The sequence below is a fragment of the Struthio camelus genome, chromosome 1 (genome assembly GCF_040807025.1).
Source record: "Struthio camelus isolate bStrCam1 chromosome 1, bStrCam1.hap1, whole genome shotgun sequence".
Lineage (NCBI taxonomy): Eukaryota > Metazoa > Chordata > Aves > Struthioniformes > Struthionidae > Struthio > Struthio camelus.
Genome location: NC_090942.1, coordinates 541,875 through 565,540, shown reverse-complemented (window position 1 = coordinate 565,540; position 23,666 = coordinate 541,875). Strand labels below are relative to the sequence as shown.

Sequence of the window (23,666 nt, the reverse complement as noted above, 5' to 3'; positions counted from 1 at the left end):
TACTGATTCAACTTCAAGTCTCATCATTGTGTCTCAGGCTCTTGGTCTGGAAAAAGGATTACTAAAAAGATCACACAGAGTACTGAAGGGAGATCTGTGGCACGTCAATTAACTGCCCATTACGGAGGTGATGAGCACATGTGGAAAGACAGTATTTTTCCCCTGTAACTTTCAGGCTGTGGAATGAATTACACAGCAGCTGAGCTTGAGCAAAGCCTCACTGCCACCTTCTCCAGTCCCAGAAGCATTTTTGCGACTAGTAAAATTTCTCACGTTCATGTGCCAGAGACATGCAGCTCTGCTTACCTTACACCGCACACAACCACAACCGACACCATCACCATCACCACATTGACCAATATAAATATAATATACTGCATTACTGGTTTTAAAGTTTCATGATTTTTGCATGGAAAAAGGTAAGCAAGCAACATCACATGACATGCCTGTACACTGACATATTTGTTCAGTGAGCTTTACTCAGTATTTCCTGTGAGGACTACACAGTGCAACTTGACTACAATTTACCTTATAATGTTTCACATGAAGTTCCCTTTCCCAATCCTGTCTAACACATGCAATCATTTCACTGACTCAGTATCAATTAGGTATTACTCCACCTCTTCCACCACTGTCGCTCCCTTGGTAGAGGTAGGATTCATCTCACATCATTTCCTGCATCTACAGAGTATACATCTCCATTTGAAATAAACTCCCTGGGATCCGTTTACAATTAAGGTACAGAAACAGACACCTTGACTGCGTGATTCACACACACTTTCATCTTTCCTCAACTGGTTTATTGTAGCAGCCTTTTCCTTGGCTTCAAGAAATGCAGACTTGGCCTATTCATACTATATCCATTTGGCATGAATTCTAAACATAATTTCAGTTTCAGCACCTCAGTAATTTCTCCTACATCTTCCTCATATAGTGATGAAAATCTCTATAAACATTCACAAATTAATATTACAATTCTCTTTCAAATCACTCCTTAAAAGTATCCTCTGCTGTGTTAGCTACAAGATTAAGCAGCTGATATGCAGACTCTTCCCTGCCACGCTAGCCAACATTATCTCGCTATCTCTAGTATTTCAGTGTGTACCAAGGCACAACCATCATCATCTCTTTTATTACTCAGATGCAATGGACTCGTACAGCACCTAGCACAATGTTCTCCTAATCTACCACTGAGGTTCTGGACGTACATTAGTACAAACAACAACAAAACCATAATAAAGCCAAGCTACAGGAACAAGTAGGTGCTGTCATTGCTGGAGACTTGCCAGCCAACTTCAGAACCCTGTCCAAATTTTCAGTTATGTCTCTGTCTGTGCTCCAGGGAGGAAGCACACTGGAGTTTAGTCTTTCTATGTCTTGCTGAACCCTCTAGCCACCTTTTTTACATGAAGTTGCCAATAACTCCAATCCCTGCTTTTTTTTGGTTTTAAATATAACATGGAAAATCCAGTCAGCTGTGACCTTAAAGCAGAGCAAAGGCAGTACGCAGCCTTTACCATGACTTCTCAAGAAAGGGAAAGAGCTAACAGAGATACAAGAACAGCGGAGCACTATGTATCTGCTAAATCTAATTCTTTTCTATAGGCTCCAATACTTATACCATAGATTACACTGGATAAAGCTCTAATTAATACTAGTAAGAAATGATCCTGAATTTGCCTCCAGGAAAGGCACCTAATGAGTCTTCTCACTGACTTACAGTCTCCCTGCAATTCCAGCTAGCAGAAGGGGACATATCAGCTTGTTTTCTAGCATGGAAAGCATATATCTGCCTGAATTATTTTATCTGAAGAACATTTGGCCATGAAAGCATCCAGGCAGCAGGAATTTTGGTAACAATTATTACACAGCTCTCAAAACATCTTATGAAGGAAAATAATTTTGTGCAAGATGTAGGCCCTTGTACCGCAGAGGAAGCTACTACTGGCAGTCACCAGTCATTCTCCTTGCTGTGTCTGGGCTTACCTCAATTAGAAAGTCTCCTGTGCGAAGTCCTGCTCTCCAAGCAACGCCTTCCACATCCACTGATTCCAGATACTGCAGTGCAGGGAAGGCTGGGGTTGGGGTGAACTCCTCAATTGGGGTTTCAGCTGCAAAAGGCAGAGAAAGAGAGAGAGAGTGAGACAGTCTACCTAAAACCAAGTAGGGGGTGGACAACAGTGTCCAGGAGCCTACAAAAAACTCTGTAAATTGGATCAGGAAAAAACATGCACACAAGGCTCAGCTTGACTTCAGTGCAGGAACCAGAGCTCGTGCTATATGTATAGTGTTCATCACCTCAGACCCTGAAACGGCCCCAGACCCATGCTCATCTACCCCAGAGCTTCCCAAAAGTCACGTATGTTCCCTAAAGGTCCTTAGAGCCTCACTCATCTCCCAGTCCCTCAGACAAAATTATAATAATATCTATAAATAATGCCAGGAGTGGTGGAACTCATCTATTCTGACTTGTGACTACAGAAGAGTTGTCTGTATCTGAGTCAGGATCTCTAGGCCCCTTTCATAATCAACAGAGAGAAACAGCTGCTAAACACAAAAATCACAGAATAGTTGGGGTTGGCAGGGACCTCTGGACAGCATCTGGTCCAACCCCCCTGCTCAAACAGGGTCATCTACAGCACGTTGCCCAGCACTACGTGCAGTCATGTTTTGAACATCTTCAAGGATGGAGAGTCCACAACCTCTCTGGGCAATCTGTTCCAGTGCTGAGCCACCCTCACAGTGAAGAACAGTTTTCTTATGTTCAGCTGGAACTTCCTGTGTTTCATTGCTTCTTGTCCACCTGTGCTATTTTAGAAACCTGCTTTTGGTACCCTAGAGTGGTGCCTCTCTCACTATTGGTCCTATATGATTAGCTCAGGGACAGACAGCCTCCTATTGATGGATGTCCACGTTAGTCATATGAATTCCATTCTTTATCACTTAGGTTTTAAATGCATTCCTGGCTGGAAAATCTGCTCCTGCCCCCAGTCTTTCCAGGGAAGGAAGTTTTTCAGAGAGACTCAGGCAGTGCACATATATTATCCAGTCCCATCCCATCTTCCTTCACTGCCCATCCAGGATGAAGTAAGATGCTCCAGTCCCTTCATCATCTCAGTAGCCCTCCACTGGACTCGCTCCAGGAGCTCCATGTCTCTCCTGCACTGGGGAGGGAGCCCAGAACTGGACCCAGCACTCCACGTGAGGCCTCCCCAGGGCTGAGGAGAGGGGCAGGGTCACCTCCCTCGACCTGCTGGCAATGCTCTTCCCAATGCAGCCCAGGATGCCATTGGCCTTCTTGGCCACAAGGGCACGTCGCTGGCTCGTGGTCGACTTGTTGCCCGCCAGGACTCCCAGGCCCCTCTCCGCAGAGCTGCTCTCCAGCAGGCCAGCCCCCAGCCTGTCCTGGGGCCTGGGGTTATTGCTTCCTAGGGGCAGGACCCTGCACTCGCCTGTGCTTAACTTCACGAGGTTCCCCTCTGCCCATCTCTCCAGCCTGTCCAGGTCGCTCCAGTTTCGTATAATAAGCAGCCTCCCTGAGGAGGCACTCTGCCTCTTCATCCAAGTCTTTGATGACTAAGTTGAACAGTATTGGAGCCAGTATTGACCCCTTGGGTATACCACTAGCTACAGGCTTCCAACTAGACTTTGTGCTACTGATCACAACCCTGCAGGAGAGTGTCTCAGTTCACTGCTCCACACAAGCAGTAAGTTTAGATCTAGTAATCTTGACTGGAGCACAGGCAGATTCCTAGAATGTACTGCATTTGACACGGTCAGCAATAGTTTGCATTACCTTCTCGGAAGGGCTGGTAATACAGGAGTTTGAAAAGGGGCTTGCATCAGACTCTCTGAATGTCAAGTAAATAGTTCATATCATGATAATGAGACATATGGTCTCTGGAATATCAGCAATGTACTTCACAAGATGGAAGCATCAACATGACAGACCAGTACTGCCTTCTTATAATACATGCATCATAATTAAGTCGTGAAAAGGTTAAGTGCCAAGTCCTGCTCCCTGGGAAGGACAGAATTGGACAGATGACAATTTAATTGGTTTCCTAGGCAGAAGAAGGAGCCTGATGTGAGACAATAATGTCTCACAAAAGCTCTAGATACGCCAGCCCCCAAAAGATTATAGTGTTCCAGTTGTATTCTCACAAATGTCCAGCACGATTCAGAAGGGCTGATACTGTGTTTCACTAGGTTGATTAAGAGGAAGGAAAAGCACGTGCACATTGGCAAGGGAATGTGGAACGGCTTTTAGCACTCAACTTTCTTTGGTTTGTTCTTTTGCCCCACAAGATTAAACACAGTAAAAGACCAGGACGAAAACCAGCACTGAGGGGAGCAAGGTCAGGCAGCATGTCGTGGAGCTTACCAACAGCCCACTGACGTCAGAGAACTCCTAAATTATAGCTTAGAGGAGTCTCTTGAGGTACAGTTCCAAGTCTATGTTTTTCTTATTGATAATCAAAAATGTAGACTGATAGGGAATACAGATAAAATTAATCCAGCAAAAATAGTCTTGCAGCCAGTTTTATCACCTGTATTATTTATGTGTTATATGAGGAATCTGCACATCATTTTCTGTGGGCTAGAAGCTATATATCTGCAGTTACAGTTACAGGTAACAAGAAAGAAGCTTTAATAAGGGACAAGTAACAAGAATTAAACCATCCCATCTCCACTTAGAGAATGAGAAGGTCTGCAAGAGTAACTGTTCCAGGTGTCTCCAGCAGCAACATCAGGCAGTAGATGGAGAGGAACTGTAAGCTCCAGGAGCAGGTACAGACCAACATTGGATTTCCCAGCTGCCTCAATTAACTCGGCCACTAAAGCAACAAAGGAGAAACCAACTGTTTAACGGACTCTCAAACTGTGTTTTCTTGCTTCATACTTCTCCTTTACAGCTGCTTTTAGTTATTCAATCAAATATATCAGTGCTGTGCTTGTACCTAGTCAGTGCAGAGTCTGCTCTATACTTTTCTGGAAATGATTTGCTATAGCTGTACCTGTGGAGATAATTTTCCTGCAGCACACAGTAATTAAAAGTTCTTGGGTAAGCATCAGAAAAATTGTAAAACCAGCTTACCACCCAAAAACCCAGCACTGTCATACTTGTCACACTGATAGGTACCAGGCACATTGTTTTCTCAAAAAACCAGAACTAAATAAAAAGTACATTGCTAGCAACCCCATGGAACATCTACAAACCAAGTCAAGTTTAGGGAAGCTTGGTGGCCGGTATTTTTTCTTCCAAACCACAAGAGTTAGCTAAGAGGGAAAGAATACCTCCAGAGGATACTGGTCTGGCAAAGGGCAAATGGTGAACAAATGAACAGAAAATCCATTACTATGGAAGAAACCTAGATTGTCACAGCTCTGCCCTAGGGCAGTCTGTCCCACTCAAGAGCCTGATGACAGGAAAATCTGTGCTCCACTGGGGCTGTGGGAGATGGAGCCCCTGCTGCTCCAAATACTGCCCTAAGGACTGGAATACACAAACATCCAAGCAATAGGTGCATGCAGTACACTTTTAAAAACACTCTGGAGTCACTACCAGCCATGATTAAGTGACGAGAGTGCCAATGGTTTAGAGTAAAATCTCAGGAGCATTCTCTGCCTGATCTATCCTAAATGCTGCTGCCAGATGTCAGTGTTGTCAGGGCTGGGATAGGCACCAGCACAGTATCGAGAGGCTCAGTCCATCTGTATGGGTGTTCTGCCTTCCCCCATCCGACGGACCAAGGAGCAGGTTTGACATGTGTGGTATGGTCAGAACAACATGACTGGTTTATTGTCCTGTTTGGGCTGTGGTGACCAAGCACATGGGTGCTCAGCAACTGTCCCTGCCCAAAACAGCCCCAATCACATGATTTACCCACCTTATCCTTTTTCCCATTTCCTGACTCTCCTTTTCACTTTGCCCAGTTTCCTCCCAAAGGTACAATCTGCCTATAGCTACTTTTTCCCCATTTGCCCCAGTTTTGCTACATCTGTATCCAAATTTGGCATTTCCAATACTATTTCCTTGGTAACCGTGGCCTAATCTGGTATTACTGACATGGTTACCTACTCTACTCTCCAAAAGGTCTCCAGTGTTCCCTTTCAGTTATCTGAGGAGAATGGCCATTTCTCACATCACTCCCTCTTAACCACTTATGAAATCCAGTTATACCTCACAGTGCTATCTGTAACTTTGTCACTTTTTACATTGTCATCTGTCATGTCCAGCAACTTCTCATGTCATGTCTGGCAGTTCTCCAGCTCCTGTTCAATTAGCCTAACCTCAGGTCAGGGCCTAGTCAGCAGCCTAGTCATTTGCCTATAGCCCTAACACCAACAAGAAATATTAACCAGAACAATGCACCATGTGAACAGTTGACTGTAGACTCGGTGAGGAAGTACGCAGACTGTCATGTGTACTCCTTAGGAAACCTGACCGCTGATGTCTTATGAAGGTCCAAGTGAAGCCTTAGGGTGCAAATCCAGTCATTACGAAAGTCAGCTTGGAACTAGACCCTCCAAAAGACCCTTTTCAGATTAAAGTCTGACAGAAAAGCTTTAGGTCAGAAGTATGTAATATGGCAACAATTTATCTGTAAGTACCTACACAGGAAGAAAATATAATTTAAGGAGGCTCTTTTATCCAATTGACAAAGGCAAAACTAAATCATAAAGGTCTGGAATTAAATTATAGAAATTCATACTGGTAATAAGGTGAAATTTCCTAACAAGGAGGACCACTGTTCATTGCAAAAGCTCACAAGACTTTAAATCACAGAAAGGATAATTCTTGCCACTAAGGAAATTATCATGTTAATACTACAGCTTTTGTTGTGCATGGTGATCGCTGTCGCCATTTCCTGGTCTTAAAAATCTATTAATCTAGGCTCTCTTACTCCATAGACTTAACTTCAGCTGCATCCAGAGAAGCCAAGAGAAGTCCTGAAAGAGCCAAGTCACCAGTTAGGTCAGAAGAGGCTTTGAAATCCCTCTTCAGCACTACAGCCATCAGGTTATGGCCCTACAGCACCAAAGTCTAGCCCTTTCTAAAAGCAGCTCTGGCAGTACTCCAGAAGCAAAGGGAAAGGATCTCGGTTAGAGAGGTCAACTATCTCTCCACTGCACAGCTGGTGCCAGAGAAGAACTACTGCTAGCTTTCCAAGTCTGCTTGCGGCTCTCATCAGCTTTACTTGAACAAGTGACTTTTATTATTAGACAAGCTTAAATGAATAGTAGAGCAAATTGTTAAGATCCCAGTTTCTTCATTGGAAACACATTTATAAGGTGAAAAATAATTCAATAAAATACGATTCTATATTGTATTTACTGCAAAATATCTTCTTATCTGCCTTGGTACTTCTAAAATCTTGAAGGAATATCTCAGTTTAGAGGCTAGGGGAACAACCCACACCATTGTTTTGGTACCCAAACAGCGCATTGGAGCAACCAGGACCTGCTTGCAGCCAGTTGGTCAACAGATAGCAGGTACTTACAGAGTATGTGTATTTGGATGTGGGGAGAGAAGAAGCTCCTGATTTTTTAAATTTCTGAAGGTGCTATAAATGATGTGTCCTAAGTAGCATTTACTGCATCTACGCTCAACTGAGCCTTGTTTCTAGTTTTCCATTAAATCTCTGTAAGACACAATACTTCAACAACACAGAAGACAGGCCTGCTGTTTGAAGTGCTTTGTCTAAACACTTCTTCCAGTCCTGATTTCTATCCATCTCGAGGATCTCAAAGTGCCACCACATTCCTCTGCCTAAAAGCTAAGTTCTGAAAAGTGTAAATGAGCTTGTACAATCTTATGAAACCTTATGATACCAGTATTGTATCCCAAAACTTGCTGAAGGGCTTTAGGGCAACCCTCCCCTCCAAACCAACAGTAAGATCTTCAAGCTTTGACTGTACTTCCTCACCATCTCCCTTCTTCATGTCCCCTAAGGCTCTGCAGTATAGAAGCTGAGGCTAAGTTAGAGACCCTGGTCAGGTTAATGAGACTCAACACCAAGCAATTAACAACAACCAAAACTCAGGTTGCAGAGGCTTCTGTTGCTGAGCCCAAAGTCCTCACACCAAGTAGTGGCCAGGAAACGAAACTAAAACTCCCTCAATCTACTGATTGCTACAGATTCTACAGCAAATGTAGAGAGTTTGGAGAGTGAGAACACTGAATTCACCCAAAGTGATTTGCCTCAGCCATTTCAATATCAAAACAGGAAACTGGTACACTTCAGGATGTCTCTCAGAGAATGAAAGGGGTTAATTTATATCCCCCCCCAGGCTCCAATGTTTATGTTCTGTCAGAAGTTACAAAAACGTAAGAATAGACACACTGGGTCAGAGCAAAGGTCCACGTAAGCCACTATTCTGGTTCTGACAGCAGCAATAAGCAGCTGCTAAGGGAACAGGATAGGAAGAGGGCAGCTTTTGTGATGCTTCCCCCTAGGACTCTCCCATGTTTTAAGCATTTTCAGCTCAGGGACCTCCCAAGCTCCCTAGCAAGTGACAGCACGTGAAGGCCAAATATCCTGTACAAGTCAAGAGATGAAAAATGTGAGTGGCCACACCCCTGGAAGCTAAGATTTGATGCAAAACTGGACCAGAAGCACTATTCAAGTGAACATAAATTCACGTGAACATAATATATTTGTCAAGGACAAACAACAGCAGGTATCTCTTCTATAACGGTATCTGGGGTGGCAGTAGACTGATTCAGAGCCAATCAAGTACTTGCACCTCAAGCTGTGGGGCCGAGGATTTCTACTCCCTTAGTCTCAGAGTTACGATCACAGCCAGATCAGCTCTGTACTAACTACGGAGCTCTCCAAGTGCTACTTCTCAAGCCATTGTGATGGCACTTGAAACTTACTTTTTAGCGTACTACCTTTGCATTGAGTTGTTTCAACACTCTGGCTGCTCTTTATACAAAGAGATGAAAATAAAAACATCTGATATTGAACATCTAACTTTAACCTGCCTTCAAAGAAAATATGGCAAAAGACAAGTGGGAGTTTGTGAAGCAGAAAAGTCCTAAAATGACATCGATCCTTCGTAACCTGAGCCCTATATTCTCTGAGCATCTTACAACCGCATTTACCTTCACAAAGCCCTGTGAGATGAGGAACTGGGTCGTAACCTCAGAACTGAATCACTAGCAAATTATGACTGTGTTTATATGGCTAGAGAAGGAATCCTGAGCTGGCTATGCACAGGCTAATCTGATGACTAGGAACAGGCACAGGGACATTTGAGATAGCTGCATGAGCTTCCAAGCTCAGGACTGGAAGCTGTGCAGTTACAATGGCCAATTTTCCTATGATACTAAACATAAAACGTTCACAGGGAGTACTCCAGAGAGATTGCAGTGGCTGGAGACAACACTGGCTCCCACCGCATCCTGCTGTGTCCTAGCAGGAGGGGACTGGGCTGAATTGCAGACTGACCCTTCATGTTGACACTGGCTGATATCTCACAATTGGCGCTGGATTATCTGGCAGCCCCTACACCAACAGAACCCAGCTGCCAGTCATGCAAGATAGTCCCTGGCAGGAAATCCAGGCTTGAACAGCTTGAGACCATATGTGGAGCAAGAGACCCTGTCCCGAAAGCGCAGCTATACTCATATATTGCTGTGCCCAAGCTAATAAGCTTTGACAGCTTCATCATGTGACTTACTGGTTTAATCTGGCCCCCACAGAGGTTTCTGCATTATACCCCACTGGACCTGGCAGCTCCTCCCAAGCACACTGCCTAGGATCACAGAGGAAGCCAGGGACAGCACACGCAACTGAACACAGGTAAGTACCTGCCAAGGCAGCACCTAGCCTCAGCAACGTCCTCCACCTCCAGAGGTTGCCTCAGGCAACGTGGTGAGTCCCACAAATAGATACTGTTTTTTATGATCTGTGATCTACTGATTTTTCAAACTCTCCTTAATAGTCTAGCTCAAATGTGTGGACTGTCACTGAATATTAAAAAGCGGGTGAGGGGTGTTGTACTGTCTAGAGGCTTGAGAAGCCGTACCAGGCAGAGAAGGAGAGCAGGAAAAGGTGTGGAGCTGCAGGCAGCAGAAAAGGCATCCGGGGGGAGGCAGAGCTGACAGAGCGCAAGGCTTTTCTAGGAAGCAGCAAGAGTTGAGAGATGTGGCAAGCTGGGTATAAACCAGGAAAGAGGAGCTGCATTCCGAGTCAGGGCAGGTACACTTTGTGAAACTCATGAAATGTTTGCTTTCTAGGAGAAATGGCAAAGAAACAAGAGTTTAGCAACGTTATGGAAAGAAGTAGGAGCAAAACAAGCCCCATACTGAATCAATACAGCATCTTCTCTCCAATAGCGTACAGGATCAGCTGCTTCAGAAAATATGAACATTATAGGAAGCAACAGTCTCAGGAAACCTCTTGAACAACCTGCCCATCCTGGAAGTTCCTCCCCAAACTAAGTAGTCAACAGAAAGCTCATGCCCTGAAGCAAGGACTTAGAGCCACTTCCTGCTCTTTTTTAACGATTCAAATTATTGGTAATATTTTTGCCATTCAGAAAATTATATACTCCTTACTTAGACAGTAAATTCCCAAATCACGGATTGGACGTCTTTCTAACACTTCTACAGAACCTACCACTATCAGATGTCAAACGAATATTAACCAACTTAGTAGTAACAGTCCTCTGTTCAAGGTACTGGTAACATGGTGGGACCTTATGTGAGATGCAGTCACTGTATCAACTGTGACAACCTCACTTTGTGGGGACTCTGGTGAATTCAGGATTTATAAGGCAAGAAATATTATTTCTCAGCATTTTGAGCACAGGTCTACCATCTGTGTATGTGAAAGGCAGGGTTTGTGCCTCTGGATGAAGAAATGAATAAGTAAATCCACCTGCTCATCATTTTCCTTCATGGGTGTTGAGTGCAGGGCTGCTACACTGCTTCCCATCTGCTCCAAATAATTTTCTAAGGCTGCAAGCAAATCCCATGTCAGATTGTCTCCTGCAGGGATCAGAAAATAATCTTTGCTCAAATGCTCGGTTGATTTGACTGGGACATTATATCCTCTGAGGTACTGGACAGAGATGGAGACAGGACAGGGGCTGGCGCGGACCGGCTCTCTGAAATGCTAGACAGCATTCTCTCTGCTAGAGGTGCAGCTGATGGAGCAGCATCATGTGAATAGGAAAACTTGGGGTTGGGAAGGAACCAACCCCCAACAAGACCAGCAGAGATTGTGCAAGGTTTTCACCATTCTCTGCAGTACAAGGTGCTGTTTACTTTGAGGACCACGCAGGCATACCTCACTAAAACAATTCCTTCCCTCTGCAGGGACTTTACTGACACTTTAGCCCCTCCTGTTCTCAGACTCTCTCTCCAGTTCACCTCAAGAGGACTGGAGGATTTGGGTTTCACTGATGTCCCTTGACCCAGCCAAAGAGTGACTAAATGAAGTGTGAGCAGTGCTGACACAGACCAGGCCAGGCCAGAGAATCTAAACACTCTTTCCAGCCTAAACCCCATGACAGCACTCAGCAGCAGACAGGCTGGGAGCCTAAGGGGTGTTTCAAAACAGCCACCTCCATCCAAGGATGCTGCTCCCCCAAAGGGCCTCAGCAGACTCACCAATACCCCTGTCCCAGGAGACAACACCACTGACCATGTCCACAGTCTACGGGCTTTCAAGCCATGAGCTCTGCAGCCAAACTCTTCTCAGTTACTCCCTGCAGCAGTGTCAGGCTGTGAATCTGTAAGCCATACCTAAGTCTCACTCAGCCTCACACCCACTGTTCAATCTGCTCAAGGTCCTCTCTTTCAGCCGCAGCAGACAAAGGAAAATACAGAGGCTACAAATGTTGAGAGGGAAAATAGAAGAAGAAAAACCTGGAATAGCACAAAATTTATCCCATTTTGTCCTGACACAATATCGACAAGTCTGATCTCACAAAAAATGGATGCCATTTTGAGCCCTGAAGTTCCACTTCACAATATACAGACTGACGTGAGCAGTACACAGACGAACATGTATGTCACATATACAGGGAAGAGGAGGGAGAGGGAAGGAGAGAGACAGCAACCATATTCTGACAGAAACACAAACACACCCACTTGCGCACAGAACCCTTTCGTGATACATGCAGAACAAAGACAATTCAGGAATCCTTACAGAAAATCACACTCAAGATTCAAGTCCAAATTAAAAAGATCTTCAGCCACACTGAGGTCTAGGAAAGGAGTAGCTCTACAGAAAGAGCTGGGAGCCAGTCGTTTAAGCTTTCCCTCTTACAGCCTGTATCCTACACGAAAAGAAGGGACAGAAGCACGCACCATTATGCCTTTGCTTTCAATAGCTATATTTCTGAGAAGCCTACAGCCTCTCCCTCGCCTTCAGTCTGGAATTGCTGGAGAGATGACCCTCTAGCCTGAGGTGGATCTGCCTCCAGATACTCCCAAGCACAGGGGCGGAAGCTCATTTCCTATGTGAATATGAACACATTCATTATTAGTCCCCGAGGGACTCTCTTTTTGGCAGCAAAAACATCAGTTCTCGGTAACAGGAGCTACAATAACAAAACGGTCTAAGGTACTGGCTGCACGAGCACAGGTATTCCAGGGCGTGCAGGTAAAGTTCACCCCAGGCACAAGCAGAGGTGTTCTCGCAGAACAGGGTCAAAGGTACCATGACAGCTGCAGAATAGGTGTCTACTAGCTTGCCCTCATGTTGGGGCTAAACCTCAACACTGCTAGAGCTGGCGGAAGAAGGATCCCCAACCCTATACAGATAAAAAGTATACGGAAAAACTGAAGTATATGAAAAAAATAGAGCCATAGAGGGGCTTGCATTTGTACCTAGCACAGAGCAGATGCACTTTATGTGGCCAGTAAATAGACAGAAGTGGAAACTCTTACAAATGCAAGGCTAAGAATTCCAGCATCTGTACCAGAAAAATACCCCAGAACGTGCAACAGATGCACACTTACAACGAACGGCATTTTCTGTACAACACACATAACCACAATTAAACTGTACTCACACTGCCTAGCTGAGAGACAAGGAGAAAAGGGAGTCCCTTAAGAGACCCTGATGTACAGGGGCTCTTAGGCTGCTATGTGCAGCCAGAGGAAACAGGGTCCTGAGCACTAATAAAAAGTGAAGAGAAGGAGCTTCCCCTCCCAGCCCCAGGACCAAGTGAAATAAGCAGCCCTTACCTTTGGCCCCTCGCAACACAAACCCGAATCCCTCATGCTCCCTCTTCTGCAGCACAGCCGTCTTCTCCTCAATGATGTAGTCACTGGGCAGGAAAGAGCACAAGAGAATGATGCTAGGGTTAGATTTCAGCACCATGCTGCCAGGCGGAGGTGGCCTTTGTGACTGTGACAAGGAGACCTCTTCTCATCGACCATTTCATCTCAGCAAGGAGTTGGGCACAATCTGCTTCCCTCCCTCCCTTGCCCAAAGTCAGAACAAAAAGACGAAAGCTACTTTCCCTCCATATGTAGGTGAGGGTAAACCCTGGCTGCCTGGATCACCCGTCTGCCCACCGATCCCCTTCTCAGTCACCTGCATACGCATGCAGGGAGCTTACTGATCCCACTTTGGGCTTCCCTTTAAATGATGCCCTTAGCATATAACTGAAGAGTGAAGCGCCTGAGCAGAGGAGGTGCAGGGGGAGGCAGCCAGCCATCCATCAGGGAAGACGCTCTCTGAGACTTTGCAGTTGCCTCTCGTATGAAAAAATTAGAAGCCTGACAAAAGGAAAGGTGCCTCTTTGGTAAGTTTCCTGGGAGAGAGAATAGCAGAGTTTATATCCTCATCCTGATGCTCTGATCTTCTGTTAAAATCCCCCCCTCGTTGCTAAGTAACGGTCTGTCATTAGAAGAGGGGGGACGCATTTCATTGTCCTATTTTAACAAAGCTGCTCTCTCTGCCCTCAACGGCAGCTAGATGAGAAGAATGAAAAAAAAATCCAGTGGTAAAGAGAGAGAAAGGAATGCAAAGCTCTGAACAGACCCCAAGCGTTAGCGACCCTTTCAACAAAAAAATGTCTACACATTTCAAGAGAGGTAGGGAGGGGGGCATGGGGAGGGGGAAGGGAGGGAGGGAAGAGATAGAGAAAGGGATTCTCTCAGCAAACGAGAGCTTAAATGCAGCCCTGTAAATCCCTCCCAGCAGAGCCGCATGTCTGACATCAGAGTGGAATTAATCAGAGACCTCAGTCCTTTTCAGCAGCACAGGGAAGGAGTTTTACACACCAAGCCAAAATGAGAAAGGCAGAGAGGGAGAGAGGATGCGTGCCAGCCCCCAAATCTACACGCACAGGTGTGCAACCAGTCGCGGTGGTCTGCCAGGGCGCAGCCGAGGAACAAAGAGCCAAAGCCCCGCTGCACCGCACAGAAACACGCTGTCAAGGAACGGGTACGAGCGGCATACGTGCACGGGCACACACACGCGCGTGCAAGAGGGGAGGAGACCGCTGTAGGCAGGCGGGAGACGGAACAGGCTGAGTCGACACACTGCAGTGAGAGGTGCCCCAACACGCGCTGCGCTGCAGCTGCATGCAGGCACCCGCCCCAGCAGCGTCACGCGCTGCGCCCTGAGCCTGCCTCCCCTGCCCCGGCTGCAGGGAGGGTGCTCCTGCAGGGGCTCGCCGCTGCTCGCCCGCGCCACCCCACCTGCACTCAGGCACCAGGCCCTTGCTGGGCTGTCCGCACCAGGGCCAGGGTAAGAGAGGCACGCGTTTCTGGATGAAAGACGATGGACTCAAAGTGCTACTCTTTACTGCTGCACGGACTGAGCTGGCAAGCCACATTTTTGCCTTCTTTCTAAAAGCCATGGGCTGCCACAGATTAGCATCTGAACAGGATGCAACTCTTTGTAACTTGCACTGTCTGTGGCTTTAACTGTCAGTGACTTGTGTTTAGAGGCACCAAAACCCTTTTTAGGCAATTAGTTCTATGATTCTGCCATTAACATCACACAATACTATCTACCTCTCCTATCACCATAGATTCCTTTGTTTTCCAAACCATAGAAGGTAATCACAACAGACAATACATGCAGTTATCAAAGTGTTCTAAGAGAAGACAAATGTCTTCCACTGAAATTAGAAAACACAACTCTAAATTCCTTGACTTCCCTAATATTTCACTTTGACTTTGCACTGTAATTCTGGAGATCCTTATGCACTATCTACAGAAAAACTAGGGTATCTATAAAACCAATGACTTTGTACAATAAAATACCTAGACATGGAAAACTTTGAACAAAACTACCTGAACTGCTTTAAAGGAGGTGGCGGCTGTCATCCATTTGGAGTCATCCATTTGTGTGATATTTCAACACACTGTATATCTTTCCAAAGCAGAGCTGGTTATGCATATGTTCCTCGATATGCATAAAACTCTCCCTTCTACAATGAAACCCTCTCTTACAAGCGTAAAATGCCCTCCTGGAAACAGATTCATAACTATTACACCCAGAAGAGGCCATTATGATAACATAATCCTCCTTTCCACATAACAAAGCCAGGGAACCTCACACTGTGATTCCTGTATCAAGCTTTTATTTGAGCCATGACTTAACTATTTAGGAAGAGGGCTAGACCCAAGCAAGGCATTTCAAGACGCAATGAATACATCAAATCCACAGGAATATCCCTTTTCCAATCGCTTGTAGATGATCCATGTCAGATCTTAATCTTATTCCAAGAGCAAATTCTACCACCCGCACAAGCATACATACGTGTGTGTGTGTGTGTGTGTGTATGTATATGTGCAAGAGAAACAGAGAGAAGGGGAAACAAAATGTTACTCCAAAAAAATTATGATTCTGATTTTACCTGACGGTGGGCTGAAGTGCCCAGTTAGTCCTGCTGTGATTAGTTGGTCAATGAGAAAGTTAGGTAATTCTTCCCACAGGACCTATGGTGTTGCTTCATCCAGAGGACAAACTGAAGAAACTCTTGACAGAACTGCTTATATTCTCATTCTCTCTCTATATATAATTTCACCCACCAATCCTCATCTGCCAAGATTTCCTGCAATAATGTAGACCTTTAAATAAGTACAACCTACTGCTGCTCTTACCAAAAGTTATTCTGCAAAAAGAATACTTGATTCTTTCCACCACCTCTGAATTATTCCACCTACAAAATAAATCGGCAAGAAGTACTTTAATTCAAAATTCGAAACTAGTCAGAAACAATAGGAAAATTCCCCAACGAACTTGTTTCTGCCTCTGGAGGCTCCAAAAGTATATACATGGAGCCACATGTGGGATTTTTAGAACTGGATATATATTTGTTTTAGCTCCCTCCCTTCCTTTCTGAGATATATGAAGTTAGATTTGCAAGCAGGAGTTTGTAAGACCACTTCCAGTTTACGTTCCTCTGGAACCTGAAATCCCTTTTCACATTGCCATCTAAATCTTTAGGCACCTAAAAATTGTCAGGTTCAAAACTGGCCAAAGTAAAATTCATTGGACATCTTCATTTTTGTTGATATGTAAAATTCCTGACTTGACACCAGTGAGCAAATCAGTCTCTCTCTCATGTACAAATACTAAAAGCGTTCCTCCTCTGTATCACCTGAAGGACTCTGGTAGGAATGTTATTAACGTAATTAGCCCTATACGCATGACAGAGGAAACATGACTTCTGTATACTGAATATCCCAGTGATGAGAGCACTCATTGCAGAGGTTCAGATACTGATCTTCCTGAGTGGAGGTCCAATTCCGGTGAAAGTGTGCTAATCACTGGGCTCTCATCCAACCCAGAGCTCAATCCTTCAACTGAAGATGTACCACATTTTATAAAAACACTTGAGCACTGTTTGGAAAAGGCAACTTTTGTCTTCCAGGTGAGTGCCAGGCTACAGAACCAAGCTGTGCCCTGCTAACAGATGCACAACCAATATTTAACCTTTTAAGTAGAGTAAGGAACAGCTTCGCAAGAGAGGACGCACGGATGAAACAGGCCCACTTTAGAGTAACCCCAAGGGCCCAGAGGTTAATGCACTATCCCAGGGCTGGCACGCGTGCAGGCTCATGGACCTGCTCTTAGCCAGGAACTGCCACAACCTACAGCAGCACTTTCTTGGTACGGCATAAAGGCAGCATCTCCTGGATGAGTGCTGTCTGGCTCGGATGTTACTCGGAAACAAGTTTGCAGCAACGACTTCTGAGCAAGGGGAAACATCTCCTCTAGTCCAGAAACAGAAGCCCAGCACTTTGAAAAAGAAGTCTCAAGCCTTGACTGTCTCCTTAGAGTACCTAACTCTTGAATAAGACTGCTGGTTTCTGTATTGCTCTTTACAAACTGGACTCTCTGGGGCTTGCTTTCTGGGACTGACCTCCACAAGGCGATGTAGAATAGACACAGGATCTAACATACAGTAACCACACTAATTTAATTAGTTCTATCAGTAGATGTATATAAAAGGTGAAATAAAAAGTTCCCAAATTTTTGTGAGGTAGAAGTATGGGGAGGTAGGGTGACATCTGAGATGCTGCTGGTTGACACTGCTGGAACTCTGAGGGCTGTAAAAGAAACAGTAAAAACAGTCTGGGGAAAGAGATAAAGGACTGTAATCAAAGATCTATGATAGTGTCATACTGAAAAAATAAGTAACTCATTTCTTTATTTTTGTCTAAATAAAAACGGGATCTTTCAAGAGCTAGTGAGGAGTTAGTTATTTTACTATTTTAAAATATCAGAGTAAGATTAAGCAAAATAATATTATTGCGATATGTTAATGAAGTTATGATGACCAATGGAAAACAGTACCTTAAGTTCATTATCAGATTATGGCTCCATATATATATATATCTGGTAAATGAATATATAGATTAGTTGACATAATAATACAGGTAATACAAAGGTAGAGAATGGCTTTTCAAACCTACTCCTCAAGACGGTACAAGGCCTACTGGTTCATCTTGTTTCTAATATACCAGGGCTGTGCGTGTCAGATCTCCTCCTCCTTCTGTTTGTTTGTCTTTTGTTGGAACTAAATTAAAGATAGCAAACGCAAATTACGCTTCACCAGGGCAAATTATTATTTTAATAACTTTTTGATTGTTCAGAAGGACAGACCTAATAAATCTATCAAATTAACAATTAAAAAAACATGGTTAATGTCTGTACTAAATAGCTACCGTTAACTATAATCATCCTGGTAACACCGTAACAGCAATGATTAGCTCTGATTCTAGAGTAAAAAACGAGGTTTTCAGATTGTCTTGACATGATGAAATTCACTGAAAGTAATTAGGTAACCAGATTAAAAAATCTGGGAGACATGATGGTTTGTGTTTGAGAACTTCCATCGGATGTGTGACGCTCCAGAAGATTTGTAAAAAAAAAAAAAAGGAAAATATAATGCTCATCTTTAAAAAAGGAGGGGAGAAAGATCCAAAGGATTATCAAATGAGGTACCTGATCTCTAATTCCTGTGAAAATCCTGGAACTAACAAAACAACAGTTTATTAAAACATCTAGAAGAAAAGAAAGTGATAAATACTAGGCAGCATGGGTTAGAAAGAACTAGCTGTGCTAAATCAACCTAATTACTGTTTCAATGTGATAGATACAGGAAAGACAGTTTTGTGACACATATCCTGACGTCAGTTAAGCATTTTGAATAGTCTCACGCGATGTTCTTAAAAAAAGCAAGGGTAACATTAAATATTGTAGGGTGAGTAAATAGCAAGTTTGACATACTTTTCAGTGTCAGACTGGAAGGATGTATCAAAGTGGCATTTCTTAGGGGTCTGTTTTGGAACAAGGTGAATGTTTCACCAGTGACTAGGTTGCAATAGGGAGTAAACGTAAATTTGCAGAAGATACCAACAGAGAGGACAGCAGCATGTTGAAAGAGTAGACTTGGATTCAGGTCGTACTGTCACTGGAGAAATGGTCAGAAAAATGCTGGAGGAAAAGGAAACATGCAAGGCACTACTGCTAGGAACTATGAAAAGCAAGAACAGAAGATGGAGAATGACAGGCTCAATAGATAGTTTGCAGAAAAGGTTATCAATAACACTGTGGATTCATAAGCATCAGTAGCAGTGTCAGACTCCTGCGAAAAAGGGACAGACAAACTGATTTGGCACACATAAACAAGAATGCTGACCACAACTTGAAATGATCCTTCTGTCCTGCTCCATGCTGCGGTAGCCCCGGAAGTCATCTAGTTAAATGTAGGTGTATACAAAACAAGCACCCACACTGAGCAAGAGGCTCTGGGCTCCTTTTAGACTCAATGGAGAGCTATGCAGTGAAGTCAATGGAGCTGTGATTCATCCCATGCTGAAACGAACGCCTACGTTTTGTCAAATGAATGGCACCCCTGGCTTCACTGACTGCACACATCTGCATTGACTCTAAGGGTAGGCCAGGGTGATTAGCTCAGACACCTACGCAGGAGACACCTACAATGAAGTGGTATGAATCACATTCCTAAAGTCAGATAAAATGAATTCTGCTCTAGTTGTCCAGTTCTTAGTATCACACTTCAAGAAAGATGTGGGTCAACAGGAGAGAGTCCAGAGAAAGAGAACTTGGAAGATAAAAGGCCCAGCAAACATGGTTCTGAGCAGAGACTTGAGGAGTTGGTTTGACTGCTCCCGAGAAGAAATGTTTAAGAGGTGGCACACAACTTCTCTGAGGTAATGACACTGAAGGACTGGAGTGGGCGTGGTGATGGAGGTCCGTTATGGGGAATTTTTAATTAAATCTCTCTCAAGAATACTCTAAGTTTAGCTGAACCTGATGTTGGTAGAGATATGAACTAAATTAACTATTTTAGGCCTCTTCTAACAAAAGGCACACTCACATATGGTAGGGCTCTAGATTCACAGCCAGATAGTGTGAGCAGAGTTTAATTCTGTTTAGGTATATTTTGCAGAAAATGTCTCATACAACAGAAGGATAATTTATAATAACAGCAAATACATGGGCCACAGACTCTGCTCTGGCCCCAACAGCAAGTGGCACAGTCCAGGTCTTTATGGAAACACTTTTTTTCCTCTCCCCCTGAAAAAATGAAAACAAAATACAAGGCAGTTCTATCTGCACTGCTTTTTGGAAACGGTGTCAGCTAGGGCTGGCCTTGAACATTGCTGGGCTTGCCTAAGAGCGTGCAAGTTGGCCTGGATTAAATTTATCCCGTGGAGCAAGCTAATAATTAAGCAGCATGGAGGACTGTGAGATGGCGCCAGGGCCTACTCCCTAGCCCCGTTTCATTTATTAGTGCAGATCAGCTTTAGGGAGAGAGATCACACTCAGATTTATACACCAAACACTTCAGCTTCTTGCAGGAATCTGCAGGGAACGGGTGCATGTCCTGGAGGCTTGGGCTCAAGTCATTATCAAACTGTTCGCCAAGCACACCATCTCATGCAGCAACGGCACCTGTGGAGATCTGCTCAGAGCTGAGTGCTGTGCAGAGGCTTGTATCACACAGTCCTCCTCATCCGCACCACAGATGCTAGCCAGAGCGTAGCACAGCTACATTCGTTGACATTATCCAAATATGACAGTGGGTCAGACAAAATGTCTTGTCTCTCTAACGCCAACCAACAGCAGAAGCCCAGAGAAGAACAAAAGGAACAGATCTAAAGGGTACTAACACTTCCCCAGAGCAGCCTCTCATCCTCCAAAGACGAGTAGCAAGGGGATCTCAGCAATCACTCAGGGAAAACCATAACATCAGAAGTGAAACTGGGGAAACAATTGTCCTAAATGAAAAAACGAACCAGTTAAAAAACCCTTGCAGAGGAGGAGATCTCTGGAAATGCAGGTGACAGTGGTGCTTCTGTAATGAAAGCAAAGGATACCAGGAAATGGAAAGTGAGTCAGAAAGGAGCTCTTGTTTTGTTTGTAACCAATCCTGAAGCACTGGATATCATCAGTAACATTTTCTGTTTCATTCAGGCAGGAGGCAGGTAATCAAGACACTGATTATAAATCAGGTCAAAAGCAAACTGACACATCAAAACCAACTCTTCTTCCTGAAGAAACCACCTTCCACTCACAAAAGAAAGATCAAAAAGTACAACAAAATCCTAGGAAGGATATAATGTTTGAAATCACATTCCCTTCAGCACTGGTCGAATGCATTTCAGACATCAGTTAAAAACTCAAAACCAACACCGTTCAGTCTTAGAGGAAATATGGGTTGTGACTGCCAGAAAATTCTGGAGATACTGCAGAAAGTGATGAAGATGATCAGTGCAAGGTATCAAAAACTAGTATCTTAGTTCCTAATATTGACAGTTTTCACAGGATATCCTCAGTACAGGATTTATTTTATTTAAACATACCAAGCTGATAACTTCTAAGGAGTTAAGTAAAACATTAAAAAATAAGACAGCTCATGAAGGGAATGAGAAGTGTAAGAAAGTCTAAGATACGTTTTGCTTTGTCTTCAAACTAACAGCAATACTGAGAAAGCTATTCAGATTTTGCTGTATATGCCAAAATGTAGTAAAGTCAAGCAAAAGACTCCATCATAGAAATCAGGAAAGATAAGTCCCCAGGATAATCAGCCTTGTATAGGCTGGCATACAAGGAAATATTTGTCCTGGATTTTTTTGTCCTCACTTGCCAGAAAAGGCATTGTAGTTCAACAGGTTTTGCTATCAAATTCACTCTCACTAGGTATGCTATTCACTTGACGCTATACCTTACACACTAAAGAGTGACAGCAGACCACAGATTAGTGAACGTCATTTCAATCTGCAGAGAGGAATGAGTTCAGATATATCATCCACATGCTCCCATTATCATTTCTTCAGCAAGCAATAGAAAACGGTGTCTACCAAAAAAGGAGGCAAAGGCAGACTCTGATCCATGCTTAACACTGTTAAATTACAGAATGTCACCTGTGGGAATTTTGCTCAACAGAAACCGCATTGTTCAAAGCTGATGTCAGAGCCATTTGATTGTATGACAGATAAAGTAAAATACAATGCCATTTCAAATCTTAAGATATATCACTAGCTCACGAAATTTATACTGTATATATTTAAGAGGAAAAATGGTCAAAAACAGAGGAACATTACAGGAGTTAGTTCCACCGTTGCCTTCAGTTGTCACATGTACTGGGAAAGAATAGATGATACCTGCTAAAATCTCCCTTTGCTTGAATGAAAGGAGATTAAAGAACATTATGTCTGTTTCTTGTCCGATATGTGCTCAGCAAAGAACAATGTATATTTCTATTAATAATAAAAACAAGACCTAGAAAATCTGAATTCTGCAATGTGGATTTATTCCATCCTCACCAAATGAAACAGATGGAGACCATTTAAGGACATTGTGCTAGAGAGACAGTGCAAATACACGCCACATACTGAGAAAGAACAGAAAGACACTGGCATGGCTAAACAGCAGGGAAATGGAGGTTATTAAAACCAAGAAGATAACTTTCACAAAGCTGAAACCATGTATAAATGAGGAACAGAGAAAGAATCATAATCTCTAACAGGTTAAATGTAAAAACACAATAAGAAAGGCCAAAAATGAATCTGTGGAACACTTGCAAAAGCCATCAAAAGTAATAACAAATCGGTTTTCAAGCACATATGGAGAGGAGACTCTTGAGGGTCACATGATCACAATATTGAAGTAGCGCTCAGAGAAGGAAAGGCCATAATAGAGAAACTAAATACCTTTTTTGCTTTCATATTGTGGAGATGTTTCTACTTCAGATCCCTTCTTTATAGAAGCACATACAAAATTACATCTGAAACTTAAGTGTCTTTAGAAGAGATTATGGAGCAAAAAAGGACAGGCACAAACCACCGGGACCAGATGGTATACAGTTAAGTTCTCAATGTATCTTGTAGGTGAAATGGCCGTGCTACTGATGTCAGAAGCCCTTAGCACCTGAGGCTTGGATTGTGGAAGTGCAACACCAGTTTTTATAAAGGATTCCAGGAGACAGTCAAGGAGCTACAGGCCTATGGGCCTGATACTTACTGGGAAAGTTTCTATTAACTGTAATAAAGCTCAGAACTAGCAAATAGATGGATAAATATTTCACTTGGAGAAAAGTCAGCATGGTATTTTAAGGGAAAGTTTTGCCTCACAAAATTTGGCTCTATGGAGTTCCAAACTGTCACACCTAAGCCACTTCTGAAAGCTTGTTGGTAGAAACTGCAAGAGCAGCGGGTTTGTATAGTGAGGATGTATTTGAAGTCTTCACACAGCTGGAGTCACACTCACTGCACTCTCTAGTAGCTGTGACAATGGAATTGAATTTCTATACAACAGAGCAGAAGGAGACTCCACAACACATACAACACTCAAGACTGTCTTTCCATGACCCATTCAGGAACATGTATCAGTGACCCAGAATGTACTAGCCTACTTGGTGTTCTAAGTGATTCCCATTGATAGCTATGTTCATGCAGACCTTACCTGGAACACTGGAAAAAATCTTCCAAATAAGACAAAAGATCTAACTTTATTTGACTTTTCTTAGTAAGTTGACCGCATCAACTCACATTCTCATAACCACATACTCAGAAGTGACAAAATGCGAGTTACCAAGTAACTTAAGATCACAGTGACAAAATGCGAGTTACCAAGTAACTTAAGATCACTTGCGTGACATAGAGTACAAGAGACGCTGGCTGTTAAGTTCTCACTGTCTCCTGG

The 23,666-nt window shown here is 43.6% G+C and overlaps 1 protein-coding gene across 11 annotated transcripts in view; it reads right to left on the bottom strand.

Moving 5' to 3' along the window:
• The window catches only part of SHANK3 (SH3 and multiple ankyrin repeat domains 3), a 385,552-nt gene that overhangs the window by 77,781 nt on the left and 284,105 nt on the right, over positions 1–23,666 (bottom strand). For all 11 annotated transcript variants that reach the window (XM_068937006.1, XM_068937137.1, XM_068937086.1 and 8 more), the window contains exons 14-15: positions 13,211–13,293; positions 1,987–2,111 (exon numbers count right to left, since the gene is read on the bottom strand). In XM_068937006.1, coding sequence (XP_068793107.1) covers positions 1,987–2,111; positions 13,211–13,293 — 208 coding nt within the window. The remainder of the gene's footprint in view (positions 1–1,986; positions 2,112–13,210; positions 13,294–23,666) is intronic.